The 21,282-nt window shown below is 47.2% G+C and overlaps 1 protein-coding gene across 2 annotated transcripts in view; it reads right to left on the reverse strand.

Moving 5' to 3' along the window:
- LOC149363948 (uncharacterized) overlaps nt 1–21,282 on the reverse strand; it is a 158,813-nt gene that overhangs the window by 2,663 nt on the left and 134,868 nt on the right. For both annotated transcript variants that reach the window (XM_089570001.1, XM_089570002.1), the window contains exons 6-9: nt 18,065–18,183; nt 10,825–10,930; nt 6,983–7,038; nt 720–1,010 (exon numbers count right to left, since the gene is read on the reverse strand). In XM_089570001.1, the coding sequence (XP_089426127.1) occupies nt 774–1,010; nt 6,983–7,038; nt 10,825–10,930; nt 18,065–18,183 (518 nt within the window). In that variant the 3' untranslated portion in view covers nt 720–773. The remainder of the gene's footprint in view (nt 1–719; nt 1,011–6,982; nt 7,039–10,824; nt 10,931–18,064; nt 18,184–21,282) is intronic.

The following is a 21,282-nucleotide window of genomic DNA, read 5'->3' on the forward strand; positions in this document are numbered from 1 at the left end:
TCGTAAATATTGACTACAGAAATGAAAACTATTTGTAGCTGTTTTCTAAACTACGCCGCCCGGCCTGCGTGTCCCCCTCTCGCCCCTAACTCTTTATCTGGTTCCATTGAGACATCTGTACAGGGTTTACTCTTCAAATAAGGTCGAAAGAAGACACTTTGTTGTAAATCAACACTATTTGCACAGCGTCTTAACCCAATGCGGGTCTGTGAAACACACACTGTGGGACGTACAGCCTTTGTAAAAAAAAAAAAATGAACAGTACATTACGTTTGCCTCTAAGACATGTAGCGTGGCTCTTGCAGTCCTGGAAGGCCTATAATAGTTCCTCTCTCTGCATATTCCTGGCAAAAGCTGTAAATCCCCTCATCCTATCCACAGGAAGACTGAGAAAAAAAACAAAGAACTGAAGTCGGGCTATATCGATAGAGTGCCACATTCTAATGACACAGACGTTACTTCGGCTGACAAAGGCCGGTAAAACGTTAGATGCAATTTTATGACCCAATTACTGTCTCTTCTGAAGCTCCGGCGGGTAAGCATCAATGTACCCAGAATGGGCCACTGGATAGCTTTTAACAACCACCAGAAATGGATGGATCTGTCCTCAGCATCCCTTGAAGACCAGCAGCTAACGTAAACATCCAAGCCAAATGCGATTTGCAGACGCCTATTCGAAAACACCAGTAGCTGCTCCCCTTGTGAGCTTCGCTGCTCACCGGGCGAGAGTAGGAGCGAGCTGCCCCGTGGGGAAGCCCGCTTCGCTGGGGTCGCTATGAGACGTCGGAGAAGCCCGTGGGCGGCAGCTGCGTTGAGTGCCGCCGACGAAGCGGCTTATCGGCGGCCGAAGTGACCACGTCCAGCCCGGGGGAGACCGCTGACTGGGCGTTCGTCAGGCGCCGAGAGATGGTATGGATGCGCTCGCGGCGCTGGAACAGGGTCTCGGCCGATCCGCTGCAGCCGATAGTTTGCGCCAGGATGGATGCGAAGTACACGAAGTTCACCAGACTCTGCACGGGGAGAAACAAAAAAGTGGTAGAGCTTTAATGTAGTTGAACTGAGTAGACGTGCGAAAGCATGCATGTTGGCTCATGGTTTTGCTTTGTTGGGTAGTCGGCACTTGTGGCGACGATATTAGTTTCATAGTAGTATTAGTTGGTGAAGACGATGATGTGCAATGCACAGTGCGGGAGTGGGTATATTAGTTCCATAGTAGTATTAGTTGGTGAAAACGTCGATGTGCGGCAGCGGGTCGCGGACGCGCTGTCTCTCAGCGCGTCCGCGACGAACAAGGAACCTCTGTAATTGCTAATGCCACCAGGATAGCCATGCATTCAAGCGCCTTTGCATCAATGGACTTCAGTAGTTGTACCCGAGCCTGCAAGAGCTTAATTACAGGTGGCTGTAAAGTCCATGGCAGAGAGAGGGTAAACAGATGGTTCTTGTCAATCACAAAGTGAACAAGCGAAGGGAAAGCCTCAGGGGAGGGCGTTCATCACGGGCGGGGTTTATTTACGGTCTTCACCATGATGAGGAGGAAGGCCCTAGTCGAAACGTTAGCAAGCAACCTGCTGCTTTCCCCTCCCTTGTTCACTTTGTGATTCTGGTTGTAAATGCATTTCTGTAATTGTAACTTCTCTACAGCGTGTAGCTAGCTTTGCATGTACATTGAGCAGCACAGTCGCTACTTCGCTACTTCTGGGCGAGATGGTTCAATTTCATTTGGAGGCTGGAGGGCGAAGGCTGCTTGAATGAGTAGACATGACCACGCATCACCTTTCCAAAACAAACAGAACCATCCAGCTCGGAACTACGCAATTCTACTGCATACCTATCACCTTCCACCATTCCGCCCTGGTCTGCTTTCTACGCAGCCCATGCCTAAATGAACTTGCATGCAGGGTATCACCGCTATAATAGTTGCATAAAAGATTTTTATTCAGTTCCGCGTCTCACTTCTTCTCGTTCTCTGTCTCACGACGGGCGAAAACACGATCGAACGGCCGCCGCTCACTTCTAGTCAATCGGTATAGCGGTATTTCGGTGGAAGCTGTCACGTTTAAAATAGCGTTGGTCCTGCGTGTGACCTAAATACACCCTCCGCAGCTATACTAAAACTGTGGGGTGGTTGTATCTCCTCCAGGTTTCCGGCAACAAGTTAGGTTATGCGCACGCATATAATGGTCGCACTCTCGCTCGTCGGAAGCGCATGCAGGAGATCCCAGAAAAAGGCGTTCGGACAGTTAGGTTACGAAGATGACCCCCTGGCCTCGAATTCCGCCTCGCGGGCCTTCTCCAACCAACGTCCTCAACCGCATCACGCGTAGAGCCCCTTTCGTTTAGACGACACCTGTACGCGGAAACTGCCGCTGCCCGTGTACAGCAGTGGTCTTGCTCGCCTGTTATGTGAAAAAGCATAAGTGCTCGAGCAAACATGCTATCCGTTTTGACTGCATTTATGTGCGAAATAAATAAATAAATTACTTAATCAGTTTTCAGCGGCTGCTCACTGACACGACTTCATTTAGGGTCACGAGTAACGGACTGTATGTTTACCCACAGCACCCAGAAAAAAAAACGCGTGCGTCTTAGTCACGTTACCTAGTTTTTGTTCCTAACTTGAGAGCGATCCTCCAGACTTGCGCCGCCACATGCCTACCTTAAGCGGATTTGAGCTCTCTCTCTTTCCCCTCTCCAACCTTTTAGACTCTTCCCTCACGGCGCAGTTGGGTGTTCACCCAGAGTATCGCTCCCCTCCTTCCTTCGTTTCGTAACCTCTTCCTTGTCTAACTGCTTACATGACCATATCTCCAACGCGGACGCCCTTGCCTCGCATTGCTTTGCCTCCTTCCTCCTAAATTCACCCTCTTTCCCCTCTCCCAATAACGGCAGCGAAGTGCCTCGTCGTCGTGCTCACACTCGTGCTCCTCGTTAGGATCGATGGGCAAAAACGTGGGGCACGTGATAGCTCGCGACGCGGCCATTATCGCAGCGGTCCGCCTACGCTCAGAGCACAACGACGCAGGATACACACAGAAGAAGAAGTAACAGCCACAGCACGTGGCAAAGAAGGCGGGGGACAACGACGGGACATTAGCGTCAATAATGGGGCCACGAGGAGGGGAGGAAAGAGTGGGGGGGGGGGGGGACACACACACAAAAAAAAGTTTGACGTCCCTCGGTAACAGTGCGTGCTTTCCTGCGTGTTAAACTGTCGCGCCACCGCCCGCTTATTTATTTGGCTGAGAGAGCCAGTGTGGAGGAAAAGCTTTGCATGGTCGCCGAGTCCCGTGCGGGTGAAGGCGGCCGCGTTTCAGTGTTGCGCAAGGATACAGTCGGGAGAGAAGCGGCTTTTCCGCGCGTCGACCTCCAACAAGAAGGGAGGGGGGGGGGGGGGGGTGCAGTGGCTGAGCGTACATTGCCACAGAGCAGGCCCCGACAGTATATAAACGATATAAGGTTGTCGGCCCAGCCACCGTACACTATACATCAGCCAAATCAACCACATTCGTATGGGAGAACAATGCGCTCAAAGAAAGGTCGGCGTGGCAACCATGTCAGAGACTAAGAAGAAAAGAAATGCCTTTGCAATGTTTTGTTTGACTGTGTATACCGCGCGGTCCTTGTGCACCTCATAGCATCTGCGCTCCGCCCTCGCACAAACTACTGTTGATAGCCAAGAAAGTCTAGGCGTGCATTTCATAACAATCCACGCAAACTGAATAGACATTCGAAGAGAAATTCGCTACGGGTAGCTCGCCTAGCACCACGTTCTCCTGAGACACGATCGACTGTCGTAAGAAGGACCATTGCAATATTACTGCTCCGCGAGGTCAGGGGACGCTTTTCTCGGCGCAGTCGGGATAGGCATTGCTGCAATCTCAAACGTAGACTGAAGGCTGTTGAACGAATGATCGCCGCTATAACTTCTGCTTGTAATTTCAAGCTCACTCTCCCTTGCCGCAGGGATGCTGAGGAAAAGGAACAGTCAGCGCTCGTTCCTTAATCTTCTTGCTCACTTGGGTTAGAGCTCCCACCGTGAATCTCTCAATCTCCCTGAAAGCCATTTTTTTTCTTAAAGAGAAGCTACACACTTTTGTTGTCGGGATGCCGCATCGCATGCAATGAAGCAGTTATGCACACGCAGGAAAGGTGTAACGCAACGCAAGAAGAAAAAATACCACCGACGAAAGAAATATACTGCAGCGAAGATATGTTAGACCTGGATCAAGATTGAAGAATACCTCTGATGTGTTCAAGAGAGTCGCAGCCACTAAATCATTCGATGCACGGGGAAACTATATACACGCTACCACACGTCCTGGTAATCCTTCCCCAAAAGCATGGATCGCAGTGACACTACAGGTGAGACACTATAGGTGAGGTGACACTACAGTCTACGCGTTCATGTACTCTGCTTCTTAGTGAAATCTCGGGAAGGGGCAGAAAAGCGCGAATTTATTCGCTGTCTGTCACGAATGCCCGCATGAAATGAAATTTATACCTGTGAAAATTTAGTCGCGATGTTAGTTAGCAATGCATGCTATGAAATTATCACTCCGCATGGGTCGCATATAGTGGGAACTGAAATTTCTGAAACGACCTTCCGGAATTCCTTTCGAACTTTACTCCATAATGTCTATGGCTAGACGTCTAGCAATTAACTCCGCTTCTCTACACTGAGAAATTTGCTTTAAAAAAGAAATAACACGCGAGTACGCAGGAAGAGGACAGCACGAGTGACAAGTGCCGGTGCTTACGCAAGGGGAAAAAAAGTAAAAAAAAAGAGATTCAATCCATCCTGTCCAATAAATATACTCAGCCATTCACAGCTAAGGAAAAAGAAACGCGGCAGGGAGGAGGCATGATAAGTGCAATAAAAAAAAAAACGAAATGAGGCGAGAAAGTACGTCGAACTCGAAAAATAATTTTAGAAGCTCTTCCTATTCACCTATTCAGATCAGCGTCCATTTCTCTTATTCGGAGCGGATAACAGTATAAAGGCCACGCAGACATATACGTGCGCTACAAAAAAGCGTGCCCGTATAGCTAACAGCAACAAGTCGACGCGGCTCTCCATGGTACAGACTGAACACGAATACGATTATATGGGAGTAAATAGGGAGTGAATAGGGAGTAAATAGAGAGTAAATATGGAGTAAGCTGTCCTCTAAAGCAAGCGAGTGCGCTAGAGGTCATCCTACTCCCTTTTTACTTCTTTCTGTTTATAGTGTAAATAGCAACAACTCGATCTGGCCGCTATAGTACACTGGGGGGAAGAGAGGGGGGGGGGGGGGGGGGGGGTTATGAAGCGCGTTTCTGCAACCGACCCAGTTTTTGGTTCGACTGCTTTCCCTTGCGTCCAATAAAGCCTTATCAGTACCCTGCCAGGGCTCTAAACAGTATGCAGCGTATACACGCGCAGCGAGTCAGAAGCCAGAGAGGTTAACCAAACAAAAAACTAAATAAAAGAGCTTCCGTTCGAGAAAACTTTCCTTACCCCAAAAGATGCAGTACCTGCATCCCCCGCCCTGCCGCTGCAACATGCAGTGAATCTCCTATGCGCGCAGCAGCCGGGCTGAACGCATGACTGCACTAACCGGAGGGGCAGCATCCGCCCACGCTCGCCACTCTTTTGGCGCAGGAAACAAAAACAAATACTAAATGAATAAATAATAGGAAAAAAGAGCGAGCAGGAAGGAAGTAGAGGAAATAAACAAATAAAAGAGGACACAGCAGCGCAACGGAAGTTGCACACAACAAGAAACCGTGCCAGATTCTACCGCGGTCAGTACCGTATTCAAAGCAGCATTCACGGCACCTCGTTAGCAGCTGGAGCCCAAAAATGACGTCAACACCATTTCTTCCCCCTGATCTCCTTTCCTTACTATTTTCTCCTATTTTATGCTTTTCGAACCCAAGCTGTAGCCATCACGCTCAGAAGTCGCCCGGCGTCCGCTTGAGTGGGTTCGTTTTAAGCTCGCCAGCAAAGCTCAATAAATAAAGAGCAAAATTGTTTGTCCGGACGAGCTGCTTCGCGAAGAAGGGCCACCGTGTGTGGGTGTACAATGTGCGAGCACTGTGGTTGTGGTAGTGGTTCGTGCGTGAAATCGCCCCTCTCGCGATCACACACAGGCCTCGAATATACACTGGAAGAGAAGCGCTCCACGCCACAGAAATTAGTGAACGGTTCGTGGTACAGCCGGCCAAATCTTTAGCTGGACTGCGCAACGGCCGCTTTTTCTGTGCTCCTGCGCTTTGGGATGAAGCAAACTTGCGGAAAGCTCAATATTAAGCACGGGGTTAGTGAGCCTGTGCTTAAATTTGATACTTTCGCAAGTTTGCTCCGTCATAAGCTACAGGAGTACGGAAACGAGGCTGTCACGCACGCCAGCTGAAGATTTGGCCGGCTGTACGTGAACGGGGGCTGTTATGATTCACTCAGTATGTTTTGCTACAGCGAGCAACGGTTGTCATGCTGGGTATATGTATATATAATTCAGTATTTAAGTGCAGGCATTAGGGGAATTAATTAGCACTTGAACGAATGGTTGAGGTAAACACGAGGATGCAAGAGCGCTTCGCGAAGAATGCTGTGCGCGCATTTGGCAGTATTTAGAATGCTCTCATTCGGCTGAGACATCTGCAAAGATGAAATGATAAGATCTTGGGGACCGAAAACCTGACTGCACGAGTCCTGTATATCGCGTCACCGGCGAGTATAGACACTGGTTTAGGAAGGTACGGAGCCGGCGGACAAGTCCCAATCCGCGGATGTCGTGGGTTGTAAGAGTAGTCATCCGCTATTATATTTATCGCAGCAGTAATATAGGCAAAATGCGTTCTGTAACGTAGATGAGGTCCAATAACAGCACGAAAAAATGAATTTTTAATGAATGAATGAATTTTCAATGAATGAATGAATGAATGAATGAATGAATGAATGAATGAATGAATGAATGAATGAATGAATGAAGCGTACCTGGACACAGACCGACAACGTTGCATACCAGGCCCCAGGCTGAATGTTTGCGGCTCCTGCAAATAGGCACCAAAAGCCGAATTGCAAAGAAGGTAATTTACAACTCTTTCTGAGACGTAAAAGTGCCGCGTCATACCCTGTCTTACACCTTGTTGGCGCCCGAAATGAAAACAGCAGCTCAGGCCAGCAAGTGTCAGCGAGTATAATTTCCAAAGTCATTCGCGTGCCACGTTGTGATGCACCTTTCACTGTCACTAGATCTCGTCCTTTCATGCAACGTTAAACAAACAAACAAACAAACAAACAAACAAACAAACAAACAAACAAACAAACAAACAAACAAACAAACAAACAAACAAACAAACAAACAAACAAACAAACAAACTCAAGCTCACGTCAGAAACATGCCTTCCACCTCGCAAATGGCTGATGACTGTGTTTAGACCATACAATCTTGGTGATACACTACAGTCAAAGCTAACACCTAAAACGGTACAGCATGAGGAGTTATAACGGAAGAAACATTCCTAGACATTGTTTTCAAGCTGAGCTTTTTGCTTATAGAGTAATGAGACACGCGTAATAAGGCTCCGCAGTTTTTTCAGCTCACCGCGCAAAGTGCATTGGCTAGAGCACACCCTCTGCTACTGATGCCCAACCTGCACGACGCCATATTGGCTGTCTAGCAGCCTTGTTTCCACCGGTCAGTGCAGACACTTAGAGGCAACATCACAGAGGTTTCAGTGACTAATGAGGCTAGCAGTGTCGAAAGATCTCCTTCGCGGCACGTAAAGTCAACGTGAATTTATTTCAGCACTTAGTCTGCGTAGACCTTTGTTTTGTCAGTGATGGCCTGCAGATTGAAACAATCTATACGTACAATACATTGCAGACCAATACAGCGTACGGCATACAGCGTATAAAATAACGGTAAACAAAATGACATCAACAACAGACATTACAATGTACAATACAATGTAGCGAGTTTGGCAGTCACTTCGTTGACCGGATTACCGCGAAGCAATATGTGACATATGCGTACGGTGTTACCGGCCCCGCAGAGCTGAGGCTGAACGAAAGGCTCTGCCTAAGGTGTAACAATCACCAGTGCGTCTTCGCAGGCAGCCCGTGCATTTCCTTCGTCGATGCGAACGCGAGCGAAAGCAGTATAGCACGCAGATATCCCAGCGGCCATCCAGAACCGTAGTTGCCGACAAGAACGTCACTTACGCAATTAGTTCTTAATTGGTTTCCTGTCAGGGTCAACGCATTGCAGCAGAAGCAGTAGCTGCAGCATTCGCCAGTATTGCAACCCCCCACCCCCTCTTTTTTTTTTGTGAAGGGCATGTACATACCAGGTTAGTGCACGCGCACTTAGCTTGGACGCAACAGCTCCTAAGCCTCGCAAGCAAACTTCTTCACAAGCTCGCCATGGCGCGGAAAAAAAAAAACAAGACAAAACGGAAAGTAATACATTAAATGCAATCAGCGGATGCCAGGCACACAGGCACGCGGTGGGTTTGTTGAGCCAGTGAGACGACCCTGAAGCCCCGAGTAGCGGCGGTTGTGTACGAGCCCGACAGGAAGCCGCCAAAGCGAGGCACCGTTTTCCATTAGCGAGTGCTGGGCTTTGTACGGCTGTAGATGTGCGGCGGCATATAACCACCCGCGGATATGTATGCGTGCGTTAGTGTGTGTGTGTCTGGGGGCATACAATGGGACTGCGATGCATGAATAGGGCCCCCGGCCTTGGAACTCCTGATTGTCAGCGGGAGAGAAGAGGAGGCACTGGCTTCGGTTTTCAACAAACGCCGAGAGACTGAGGAGCGGGTGCTGATGGCGCGCTGTGTTTCATCGCAGTCGTCATTACGAGCGGGCGTGTGGAGAGAGACACCGCGTCGACGCGGCTCGGCGTGTTTACACTTGCTGGCCCTTTGTTTCGAGGCGGAAGCGGCGAGTTCTCTACCGTGCGCTACAACGAGCGAGGGAAGGCGCAAAGAGAACACGTAGGGAATCAAGGTGCTCCTCTCTCGTTCGAATATTAGCGGCGTCAATGCGGGCTTATCACCCACTGTGTTACATCGCGGAGTGTTGCGGGGAACGATGGAAGAGGGGTTACGGAAAACTGCGCCGGAAAAATTTATTCCCAGCTTAGAAAATCCTAAGCTGTGTGACGTGTGCGTAAAATCTCGATCGGCGGAAACTTTCGTCCTTCGTCGCAGTAAGAAAAATCAATAAAAACAAAAAGGGTAAACGCTTACTATTTTGATACAACCAACGTGACGAGAAATCGAACTTTCAAGTGAAACAAACAAACAAACAAACAAACAAACAAACAAACAACAACAACAACAAACAAACAAAAACAAAAACAAAAACAAAAACAAAAACAAAAACAAAAACAAAAACAAAAACAAAAACAAAAACAAAAACAAACAAACAAACAAACAAAACTAAATATCAAAACTACGCGTGAGTGCAGTCAAGACTCGTTAGCTTAGAGTTCTGGTTGGTTGGTTTATGGGGTTTAACGTCCCAAAGCGACTAAGGCTATGAGAGACGCCGTAGTGGAGGGCTCCGGAAATTTCGACCACCTGGGGTTCTTTAACGTGCACTGACATCGCACAGTACACGGGCCTCGAATTTCTCCTCCAAAGAAATTCAACCGCCGTGGCCGGGATCGAACCCGCGTCTTTCGGGACAGCAGCCGAGCACCATAGCCACTGAGCCACCGCGGCGGCCAGCTTAGAGTTCTATCCGCGTGGGTACATGAGACACAGCTGCCCTGTACGGTATGCAGCTGCTTTCGGTTTGCCTCGGCTTTCGGTCTGTGCCGCGGATTTTATGGAATTTGGGCCGACCAGCACAAGTTATAAGCCGACGCCATGGCAGAGCCTTGGCCAAATTTGTGTCATTTCTCCGGGCTTAGGAAAGGAAGTGCTCGCACACTGCAGGCGCTCCGCGTTCGTACAGCCTCTGACCTATATAGATGCCTGTCAGATCCGATAAGATGCTTAGCTGCTGTTATCTCCGAAGGCATATGAAAGGTGATCAGAAAAACCTGAAATTATTTCACCAGATGGTAGTTAGGGCGCCCTCTTACCGGGCATACAACGCGCAGAAGCAGTCAAAACCTGGGTTGCGCAGAGCCTCAACATCAAAACAATCGACACGCAGCCCTGCCGAAAAAAGAAATATATGCAACATAAAGAGAGCAAGGTTTCAATCAACGTTGCGACATTTATATAAAAGCAATAATTCGTACACCGGTATCAAGACAGTATTTTCCATCCGAAACCCTTAAACGAACATTTTAACATGACGTTGTTGCAGATAACGCCGTAAAGTGGTATTCACCTCTCTGTAGCGCACTGACAAAGGTTGCTTTCAGCGACACTCTTTTGGTACCCAGTAGAGATTACAGTCTGTGTCACAAGTCTTCAGGACATAGTGTTTGCTTCTTAGAGATACAGACGGGCAGTCAGAATACCTCAGAAGCTGAAAACATCCGCAGGGGCCAGAATACGTATCTTCCTCCCTCTCCGGAGGTTTAGAACATGTACTTCGACCTCTCCTCTTTCGCTGCTTTCATCCCCCTCTCTCCACGTGCAGAGCAGCCAACCGGGAATTATCTAGTTAACCTCTCTGCCTTTCTCTCGCTCTGTTAAATGGGCCGTGAATACCAAATTACATCGCTCAAAGGCAAAACCTGTGGCTTGAAGATTTCTGACTAAATATGCATGCATTGATGGCATGCATCCTTCCAGGCATGCATGCGTCCAGGCAGTGATGGAAGGAAGGAAGAAAGAGGTGGGAGAAGAAACAAAGAGGTCAGCACATACCGCACAGCGTTGCCGACGAGACCGACAGGTACAGCATGCGCACGTACTGGGTGAAGGCTCCGCCGCCGATCATCGGGTCAGTGCTAGAAAGCTCCCACCCGGAGGGCTGTGACCGATGCAAGAGGCGAAAAAAAGGAGGGCGATGGGCGCCAAAGTGGATTCATTCATTCATTCATTCATTCATTCATTCATTCATTCATTCATTCATTCATTCATTCATTCATTCATTCATTCATTCATTCATTCATTCATTCATTCATTCATTCATTCATTCATTCATTCATTCTCAACCACTCCATCACCCACTTACGCACTCTCATTATTGACACACCAACCAAATTGCGAAGAAAATGGCTAAATTTATTTGCCGTTAAACGTTGAAAGATTCACCGTACATGACACACGGAGGTCGTGAGTTCAGATCCCAAGCGGCGGAATGTGGCTATCTTTCCTTCTATTTTATAAAAACTTATCGTTCGGATGAAAAAAAAAATGATTACACTGACGATTTTCCTGCTGATGAACAGCGGAAATAAAAATAAATAAAAACATTCTCCTTTGTTTTATTTGCGTTCCATGGTTTCAGTGTCGATTTTATTTTACTTTAAACGCTTAGGTATCAAAGCTGACAGAGAATCTTGCAGCCAAGGAATGGGCGTTGCGTTAACCTATACAAGGGTAACCACGATGGCACTCGCAGACGTAAGAAAATTCACAGGTCAGGCGACAGCACCAAAGTATGACGCAATACAGTAAAATATGCAATGGAACTATCGAAAGGAAAGGCGAGTAACACGATGCTAAAATATAGGCATAAAGCGAATGAATGAGTGTAGTGTTGATACTAAGCGTTTGCAGCAATCCTTTGCGGTGTTAGGACAAAAAAAAAACTCCCTCTCAAACAATATACACAAATATTGTGACTGTTTATTAAACATGTCTTCATCATTGCACAGATTTTAGCCCAAAAATATTCAATCACCTCTTGAGGCTCCATTGGGCAAAGTAATCTTAACGCAAAAGGGCCGTATTATGCGCACTTCGGAACTTCAAATCCTACTTTCACGAATACGTAACCAGTTGCCAAGAAATGCTTCAAGCGAACGGACTCCGGTCTTTATTTGCAGGTCAGATAGGCAAAACAGTTTGTTATTCAACGAGCTGTTATCCAAAATGGCTGCGTTTCGACACGTTTCTCCAGTCTGCCGCATGCAAGGCTGCGGGTATTACCACACAGAAAACCAACTCAGCCACGGTCATATAATGGATATATTTACGAGTAATGAAGGGCCATCTAGACGTTATCAGATTACGCGGCGCTCCGGTCCCTCCTCACTTTTAGTTCTAAACATCAGACACGAACTGCACGCACACACAAAAAAAAAAGATCTGAACTACCCAAAACAAGCGCTCATTCGTTCAGTTTGCGCAATGCAACTTTGTTGACACACAGGAATTTCGTTCGTTGCTGCGGCCCAGTTCTGGACACGACTGCACTGCCAGGGATGAAAAACAGCTCTCGTCAACTGCAACACCAGCATTTTTATGGTCGCTATAGTGTACGCCCTAAAAAAGGCTGCGGCCATGACTTCGGGTCGTTGGAACTTGCATCCGAAATTTTGCCGACTGAATCACCTCATTTTCCTCCGTACAATAAATGAGCCTGCGTACACAACAATGCATGATAAAACGAGGCAATGTTGAAGAGCCGTTCTATTTGCATTCGAAAGCCTACGGACGCGGCTGACTCTACATGGTCGGAAACAAAGCAATGCCTCTGGTGTTGCCTAATGCAAACGGCGTTGACCGGTAATGATGTTGCGGCGACAGACGTGGACACCGTTTATCTGGTTATGCAATACCTACTCACCCCCCCCCCCCCCCCCCCTTCCATTCTTTCCTTAAAGGTTAAAGCTGCATAAACGATTTGGCTTACACAATCACGTCATGTCACTGCCCTGTCCATCGAGTCAGCGCTGGCTGCGTTACGAAAGCTCTCCGTCAGCGTTTAGCGCTACTTGTTCTCGAAAATTGCCCTTCCCTAGGACTCGTTGTAACAGAGCGTTATGCAATGCCGAGGTCGCTAGTTCGAATCCCGGGGCGAAGCGACTGTGATTGCCCTAATGAGTTAGCGCATGCTCGCCACGACTCCTATTCCAGTCTACACACTTACTTCGCAGCATGGAACCTTTGGGCGTCCTAGTGGAGGAAAGGAGGACCAAATGTAACGTGCAAAAATTATATGAGAAAGAAAGAAACGAAAGTAGCCAAATCTTTTTAAATTACGGGGGGCGTGGGGGGAGGGGGGGCTCTGTTAATTTATGTGATGGCGAGACAAAAGCGTCAATGCAAATAAACCAGAAGTTCGATTTAAGCGAGTTCTATCTGGCCAGATTTCTCTGCAGTTCATGGCGTACGACACCTCCTTGTCCGAAGGCTTAAGCCTATATACTCCCTCTCTCTCAATAAAATAGAGCGCCAGTGTGGAGACCACTGCAAGCGTCAGCTAATCGAAGGCTGAATGTTCTAAGCATGCACAGAAATTTATCCTGATCTCACGGCTTGCCATTGAGTAAAACAAAAATGTTAGCCATACCGTAACCAGAGTGTCGTTTGAGATACTTAGTGACCTTGCATAATAACAACCCTCTCATTTCCCTTCCCTTGTCTGGCTGTATAACCCAAGCAGCTTTGTGAAACGGCCCCTGAATGGACGACGTTAGTCTTAGAACACACAGCACAGGGTGATGTCAGTGGATCGGTGTACAGAGCTTGAAGGCAGTAGACGTTGTGTGCAAATGGCCATAGCGGAAAGAAAGTTGTAGAAATTGAAACTACGAATGGAATTTTTTTTCTTCAGCTCATTTACTGAACAGCCCAATACGGAATTTCAACCACGCCTTGTACTTAATGGCCATCGGCGAATGTAGGGCCTGAAAACACAGAAGTACAGTGCGCGCAAGGATAGGCCACACGATTTAAAATAAAGATATGAACTAAGGCGCGAGTGTGCTAACGCTTTGCTGCGGTTCGCGCTAAGAATGTAGAAATTAAGCGTCGCATGACAGCAGGTTCTTGAGGTGCTAAGCTGGCTGAGAAAAAAAAAATTCAGGGGGCACTTTGGCTCTCTAAAGTGTTGCAAGGCGAAAGCCTTTCCTGGCGCACTGTTTGTCGTTGACTGCGAGACTGTTTTTGCTGTACTAGTGCTTTATTTGACTGCACATTACAACTACACACTTTGACTGCCGACTTTGACTGCTTCTTTAGCACGACTCTCTCTCTGCTTCGATGAGTTCGGTTGTATCCATGGCTCTGTTCGCAGTAATGAGGTATGTAATGTGGCCACCCACGGACGCCTTACGCCCCCTGTCGGAGCGGACGACAACTATTTTATTAGTTGTCGTCTGCTCCAAAAGTGGGCGTCAGGCATCTGTGGGTGACCCCATTACTGCGAATCTGCACACTCTGACGTCATAACCATTTCGACCAACCGAAAAGCGTGACACCTCTGCTGACAACATTCTGTCGACAAGCTTCTGTAGACAACGATCAGGCATCGAAGGCTTTCGCCTTAAAACTCATCCACTGTCTGAATCATACGCACGCTCAGTACGGTTCAGTTGTCTATTGACAAAACCATGCCATGAAAAAGGAAACTGGCCGCGTACTTAAGGAATCCTGCATTGCCTTCCGGTTCACCATAATGTTTCACACGGGACAACATTCCAACCGAATGGAAGAGAAGCCGCCCACAAAGACCACTGCCGAATTCCGAGAAATTTCCTCAACTCCTCGCATTTTGCGCATTCCCGGATTCGAGGAGCCAGTTTATAAGTTATAGCCATCTCCAGGGCGCCGTTTTCAACACCTTCAAAACATCGCTGTGTCAGCTCTCTGTCATCTTTGCATCAGACCCCATTCTCCCAAAAACGAGCGAAACACCCTCGAAAATATCACGACGCACAGCGATCCGAAATTTTGCCGAGAAAGCGAATCGAAAGGCGGGAAAGAGTGAAAAGAAGAATGAAATACGTCCAAATAAAGGAGAGCCATTTCCGGGAGTCCGCGCGTTCGTCCAATTTTAAGCATTTTACGCACCGCATAAACATTTTTTTTCTTTTTATTTCGCGTCGGAGGTTGGTGTGGGTGGCTGGAACGAGAAGGCGCTCGAATTCCATTTCCCCGATCATGAATTTATAATTTTTCGCATTCGAATACTAAGGCGTCCTTGGAGATAGGAGAAGCCTGCTTCTCCCCGGCCGTCCTCTCCAACCAGAAGACGGACTTCGAGGCTGCTATACAACACTCCCATATAGAAACCAACGGTTGAGTTCGAGTGCCCTTGGGAAAGCGTAGGGGACGCACGCCGCGAACGTGGCTTTTAAGAGAAGAAAAAAGAAAGAACGAGAAAGGTAGAGGAACATAAAAGCGAGAGCAGTCTTTTGTGGAATCCACTTTCGCGAAGCTTTTCTCTCTCTCTTCTCTCACTCTCATTTTGTTTCCTGCCCTCGGCAACAGTTGTTGCGTGCAGTATTCGCGTTTCTGCTCTTGGAACCCTCACAATTCCGATATCAGGTGCGTTAGCTGAATCGATGCGCATAATTGTTTCTCTGCTTCTGCAGAGACTGGTTTCCTTGTATACTGCAGGTTACCGACCTTTAGGATTATGTTTTATGGGGGTTTAACGTCCCAAAGCGACTCAGGCTGTGAGGGCATCGTGAGACCGGCGGCGTTTCCAGACATGCGTTACGATGCCGTAGTGAGTGAGAAAAATAATAAAAAAATAATTCTGCCGTTGTCGCTTATTGCGAGGGAATGAGAAAATCAAGCCCCATAATTCCTCGCGCGTTGGGTGGTCACTGGCGAGCCGTGGAAGCGCCCTCTCGCGTTTGGCGGCGCTGCACAGAACATCCTCGAACTGCGATTCTCGTGCATTCCTCTCGCCTTCTCCCTTGGTGTGCGGGTTCTTTGCATTCCTCACGCGCTTAGAGGAGAAGCATGTCTTGCATACGGAGAGAAACAAGAAAAGAAGAAGCAGGGAGAGGATGGGAATGAAATAGTGAAGAGAAAAGAAAATCTGGAGCGTACAAGCACTCTTAGAACGATGTTTGTGCGTCGTCACAGTCGTCGCTGTAGTCGTCATTCCCCCTTTGCTGGAGAGGAGGCACAGAGGAAGGGGAGAGGGTGGAGAGAGGCATGCAGCCGATGGCATGCAGAGCTCCAGGGCGCCTGGCATCATGCTGCTATAGCGTTGCCGTCCGGAGAACGAAATATGCTCCCCGATTCACGCATCAGAGAAGGCATCAGGCAGCGAGAAACATTTAGTTCCTTACTCGCTTCGTTCCTTATTTCTCCCATTCCGTTCTTAATTCTTCTTCTCGTACTTTCTTTGTGTTCTTTCTTAATTTGCCCCCTTTTTAATTATTTCGTTCCCTCCACTCAATTTTTTAAAAGTCCTTTAATTCGTTCGGTTCTTCAATAATTTCAATCGTGCGTACATTAATTTCATTCATTTTTGTTTATTTATTCCTTTATTCAATTCTTTATTAATCCTCTCCTCCTCTCTACCTCTTTTCTTTTACCGCCGACGACGCCACGTGCGTTTTATTCCCTTCCGCGTAGGTCCGTTTCGCATGCTCCGTTTTGAAACTCGCGTCGAGGGAACGGCGATAAAGATGAGAAGCTACGATGCAATGCAAGCTCTGACTCATTCTGTTTTTTTTCTTTAATGTAAAATTTTACGACGTCCGCTAGTTGGCACTTTGGGAGTTCGCGGAAATAAATGCGCATTCATAGGAATAACGCTCGTAACGACGGCGAAGTTATGCTACAAATGGCGCACGCCTCTGACTAAATGACCGTAACTAATGGTTATACTAATGAGGCCACACAGGCAGAACGGAAGCGAGCATTACTTGCGGGACGGACGATTCAGAACAAGAATTAGCGCGAAACGGTAAAAAGAAAACAGGACTCCAGAAAAACATCAAATACCAAGCGTTCTGTTTATAGAATAACTGTTTTTGGAATAGTTTTTTTTTGTCGACTCGCCTAATGTGACAACGCTTACAGAATGGGAAACGCTTGTTTAATATGAGCGGGCTGGTGCGGGCAGTCGCAGCTGGAATAAAAGCATTCCATATACCGTCATTCAACTTTTGCAGTTCGTGAACTAATAACGACCAACTAACATTTGCCATTTCATTTTGCAGTTTGTTTAGTCGTTAAGTCCTTTTAGCTCCGAAGCATAACGTTTCCTTCTCGACACATCCACTAGGCCTAAATAAATGGTGCAACATAAGCGCTTAACTTCAGAGCCGACGGCTTACCCTGTTACAAGTTCCGGACTCAAAAACAGCAAGGTGCACGCCAACACTCGGAAAGCCGACCATGCCAATGCTTGTTACGGTAAGAAGGACTATGTGGTGGAGCAGTCTTAGCGGCTTCCAAATACGTCTTGTTAGGCGGGAGCTTCTCCAGATAACTGGCTCTTTAGCCGGTTTCATTTGAACACTAATCACGTGCTGTTCGCAGTTGAATATAATTCCTATTCATCACGCCACGTTCGCGAACCATATGAGGACAGTTAGACCTGTCGTGGATTTTTTTTGCGGAAGGCGGTAGGGAAAGTAGGACGCAATTTCGATATCATCTAGCAAACTCAGAGAATAGGTGTTGGCATAGAGTTACAGGAATAAATATTTTTTTGTTCTTGTTTGCCTACCGATGCTCCGTAAGAAAAGGTACAATTTGCAATCTTAGCCAATATCTACTGAAAAGAACAAACAAACCTGGGGTTTAAGACCGTTAAAATGTCAGACTTTTCATTCCCATGTCACCGCGCAACAGGTCTGGCCTGTAGATTGCATAATTCGGAGAAAACCTCCCCGTTAACTTGACTGTCGGCAGAAAACTTTTTAACGCCTTGAGTAGGGTTAACCTTCCAGAGTTCAGAGTCAAGAAATGTGCCCAACTTGAATAGCACTGCGCTCTTATTCGGGTTCGTAGCTTAAAGCGCGACTAGGGTGTCCACTGTCCCAGGGGGACAGTATTGCATCTTTCCTTTCCTTTACTTTATCTGTTGGCAACGTGGCAAGGACTTTGGTTATGAAGGTCATTTAAAGGTCAAACTTGCGGCCATGGTGAAACTGGCTTTACCTAGCGTAGTGAAGCTTTCGCTTCAAAAAACAGAAAAAGTAGAGCCGGATGCTTTTCAGCGAAGGCTGGGTGCAGCACTCACGTTGAGCCTGTAGATGACGAGGTAGAAGCCCGAGAAGAGGAGCACCGTGGACAGGTAGGTCTGCGCCATGAGGAATCCGCTCACGGCGCGGAACTTGATCAGCTGGTGCGTCAGCGTCCCTGAGGGAAATAAAGAGGGGGAGGAGGTCGGTTAGTCATGTAGGGTTCACTGGCACTGGAGAGGAAAGGCGGGGCAACTGTCTCAAACTGCGTTCACAACAAGCCCCGCCCCAAGAGAAAGGACGGAGGGTGGGGAGGCTATGAAAATAGGGATAGGAAGTAATGAAGAAAGAAAATGCGCATACTCTAAACACGAATAACGCCTAAATGGGAGTAAAAAGGGGAGTAAGATGTCATCTAGCGCATTGCCTTCAAAAGGGAGTGCGCTTGAGGACAGCTTACTCTCTTTTTACTCTTTTCTGTTCTGAGTGTATCCTTTCTCAGATGTCGATATTGTTAGCTGAGAACTAACAACATTTGAGGTGTGAAGGAGGAGGAAGAGGAGAATAGAGCAAACCCTATGAAAGGGAAGATGCGGTAACTGTTTCTTTCTGGATGAAGGAATCATGGCAGAACTTCGTTGTGGTTTGGTTTATTGGGGTTTAACGTCCCAAAGCGACTGAGGATATGAGAGACGCCGTAGTGAAGGGCTCCGGAAATTTCGACCACCTGGGCTTCTTTAACGTGCACTGACATCGCACAGTGCACGGGCCTGTAGAATTTCGCCTCCATCGAAATTCGACCGCCGCGGCCAGGATCGAACCCGCGTCTTTCGAGTTAGCAGTCGAGCACCATAACCACTGAGCCACAGGGGCGGCAATGAGAGAAGAAATGAAGGGTTGAAAGTTAGTTTTGTGAATGTGAGCGGGTAAAGACATGGAAAATTGTCCAAGGTAAAGACATGCTCTTCCTACGAAGGAAAGTGCACACACCTACACCTTGAGTTCAGCGATTGTGGTGAAAATAGGAAGCGAGGTAAGAGCGACTCAACCTTTCCTTACAACTAAGTGCTGTGTGAGGGAATTTCTCAGGTGTAAGTGCTATAGGTGCCACCGTGCCAGCATAGTACCGTGTTCACTTGAATTTATGCCGATGGCCGTTTACAAAAACTCTGAATTCAAAACCCGCAGCTCGGCTTAGGTCCGGAGCGTGCGGCTCCGCGCGAACGCTACTGCAGCGCCACCTTTTAAGTGTGGAGCCAGAATAATGCGTAAACTGCTTTATTCTACGCCACGGTGCTTCCGACTAAGCGACGTCACTGAAACTGAGCTTTCAGTCCCAAGGCCTACAGCTTAACAGCGAACAAGTAAACGAATTTTCAGGAGGTGCGAGATTGCGGCGTGGGTAGAACGAATGTACAGTCGTGAGAAATGTGAGACGGAACAAAGCGTGACATTGCGAACTTTAAGGTTATTTTTGAACGAAATTCGAGAATGACTTTCGCATCTTGTAAGCCAGGAGGAAGACTAGTGAGAAATAAAAAATTTTGCTTGACACGCATAATTATGGAGTAATCAATAAATGAATGCTTACATTCTGTTCTCTCTGATACCTCTCAATAATGTATGCTGCTGAAGGCAACGAGAGCTGCTGTTCAGCTCTCCACCAACAAGAATGACGTCTGCAGGACTACGAAGAAGCCGTCATCATAGTGTGGAAGCTGAAGCAGTAGAGTTTTATGGTAAATCTATAGAGAAATATTAAGTGACGACGACGAATCAGCATTCAGTCAGGCTCATGATGACTATTCACACGACAGAATAAACGCATCCTTCCGGTTTTGGTCTGTATTTTTTTCTGTCGGCCTGCATTCAAGAATATTTTTTGTTTCCTTTTATTGGTTTCGCGATTTTCCGAGGTCGGCGTAGAATTCAGGCCGGCTCGAATTCGAGTGTATACTTACGGTATGCTGTTACCGGGAACACTCATGTTAACCTGCTGTTCAAATGTTGTCGTCCGGGTAGATGTGAGCCACAAGGAACATTTTGAACCCGGAAGTGGAAGTGACGTGATATACGTGAGCCAGCAAGTGCCGCGATGCTTTTTTTTTATTTATTTACATGTGCTGCCTCCTGCCACTCAGCGAAAGACATTCAGGGCTAGCATTTCAGAACAAGAAAAAAAAAAAAGAAAGCCAAGATTTCGTACCGCTATTTCACGCAAGGTGCCCTACTTGAAACTGCAAGACACATTCAGGTAGACTCGCTCGGCAGTATTTGACCTGAGCTGACAAGATAGTTTGGTTTGGTTTATGGGGCTTGACGTCCCAAAGCAACTGAGGCTATGAGGGACGCCGTAGTGAAGAGCTCCGGAAATTTTGACCACCTGGGGTTCTTTAACGTGCACTGACACCGCACAGTACACGGGCCTCTAGAATTTTTCCTCCAAAGAAATGAGCTGACAAGAGGTTGACGAGTTGTGATTTTATTTTTGATGGCGTAAGAGCAGCTTGAAACGGTCATCGTTCAAATCGTTGTTGCTTAGGTGGGCTCTGCTCCACAGGAAAATAACATAACAGACCTCCTCTAAATGGCCTCATTTTCGCAAATGGGCTGGCACTAAGGAGAGAGAGAAAGGGTTAAAGGTGTCGGCCGCATTATCTCGCTAATTCCGTCTGATCTTGTGACTTCTAAAAGCGACTGAGTTGAGATGTTAGTGGTGTGGTTTTTGCATGTTTAGAGTCTTCAGTGTGCCAACGTCACTTAGCAGAGATTGCACTGCGGAGCTGCAAGGGGTGGACCCGAAAGCTTGAAGACTTTAGCATTAAACTTACCGACTGAAGGGGCCAGAAATAAGATTCACTGAACAGCTTGCCTTCCAAGACATTCATGTTACGGCTGCACTTTTGCCGGATGTCAGTTATTGAGAAATAAATGTACCATATCGATATTTAGTCAAGGAGAGAAAAGAAAAAAGGCTTTTAGTGGCCTCTGCACTTCTAATCGTAAAACACATTATCGGTGCTTGCGACCAAAGCTCGTTTAATCGATTCAGCTAATTTGACATAGAAAAAAAAAAGAACAGAGAAAAACTCACGTCAAAGACAAAGAAGTAAGAAGCGAAACAGATTTTTGAGGAAAACAACAATAGTACCACAACAGGAAACGCAAATATCGCACAAAATAAATTCACAACGAACTTTGTTGATTGTTGTAAACTCACGAAGAAATAAATGTACAACTTCGAAGCAAGTGCACGAAACGTTGCCATAGGTTGATG

The sequence above is a fragment of the Amblyomma mixtum genome, chromosome 2 (genome assembly GCF_055824585.1).
Source record: "Amblyomma mixtum isolate Tamu chromosome 2, ASM5582458v1, whole genome shotgun sequence".
Classification (NCBI taxonomy): Eukaryota; Metazoa; Arthropoda; class Arachnida; order Ixodida; family Ixodidae; genus Amblyomma; species Amblyomma mixtum.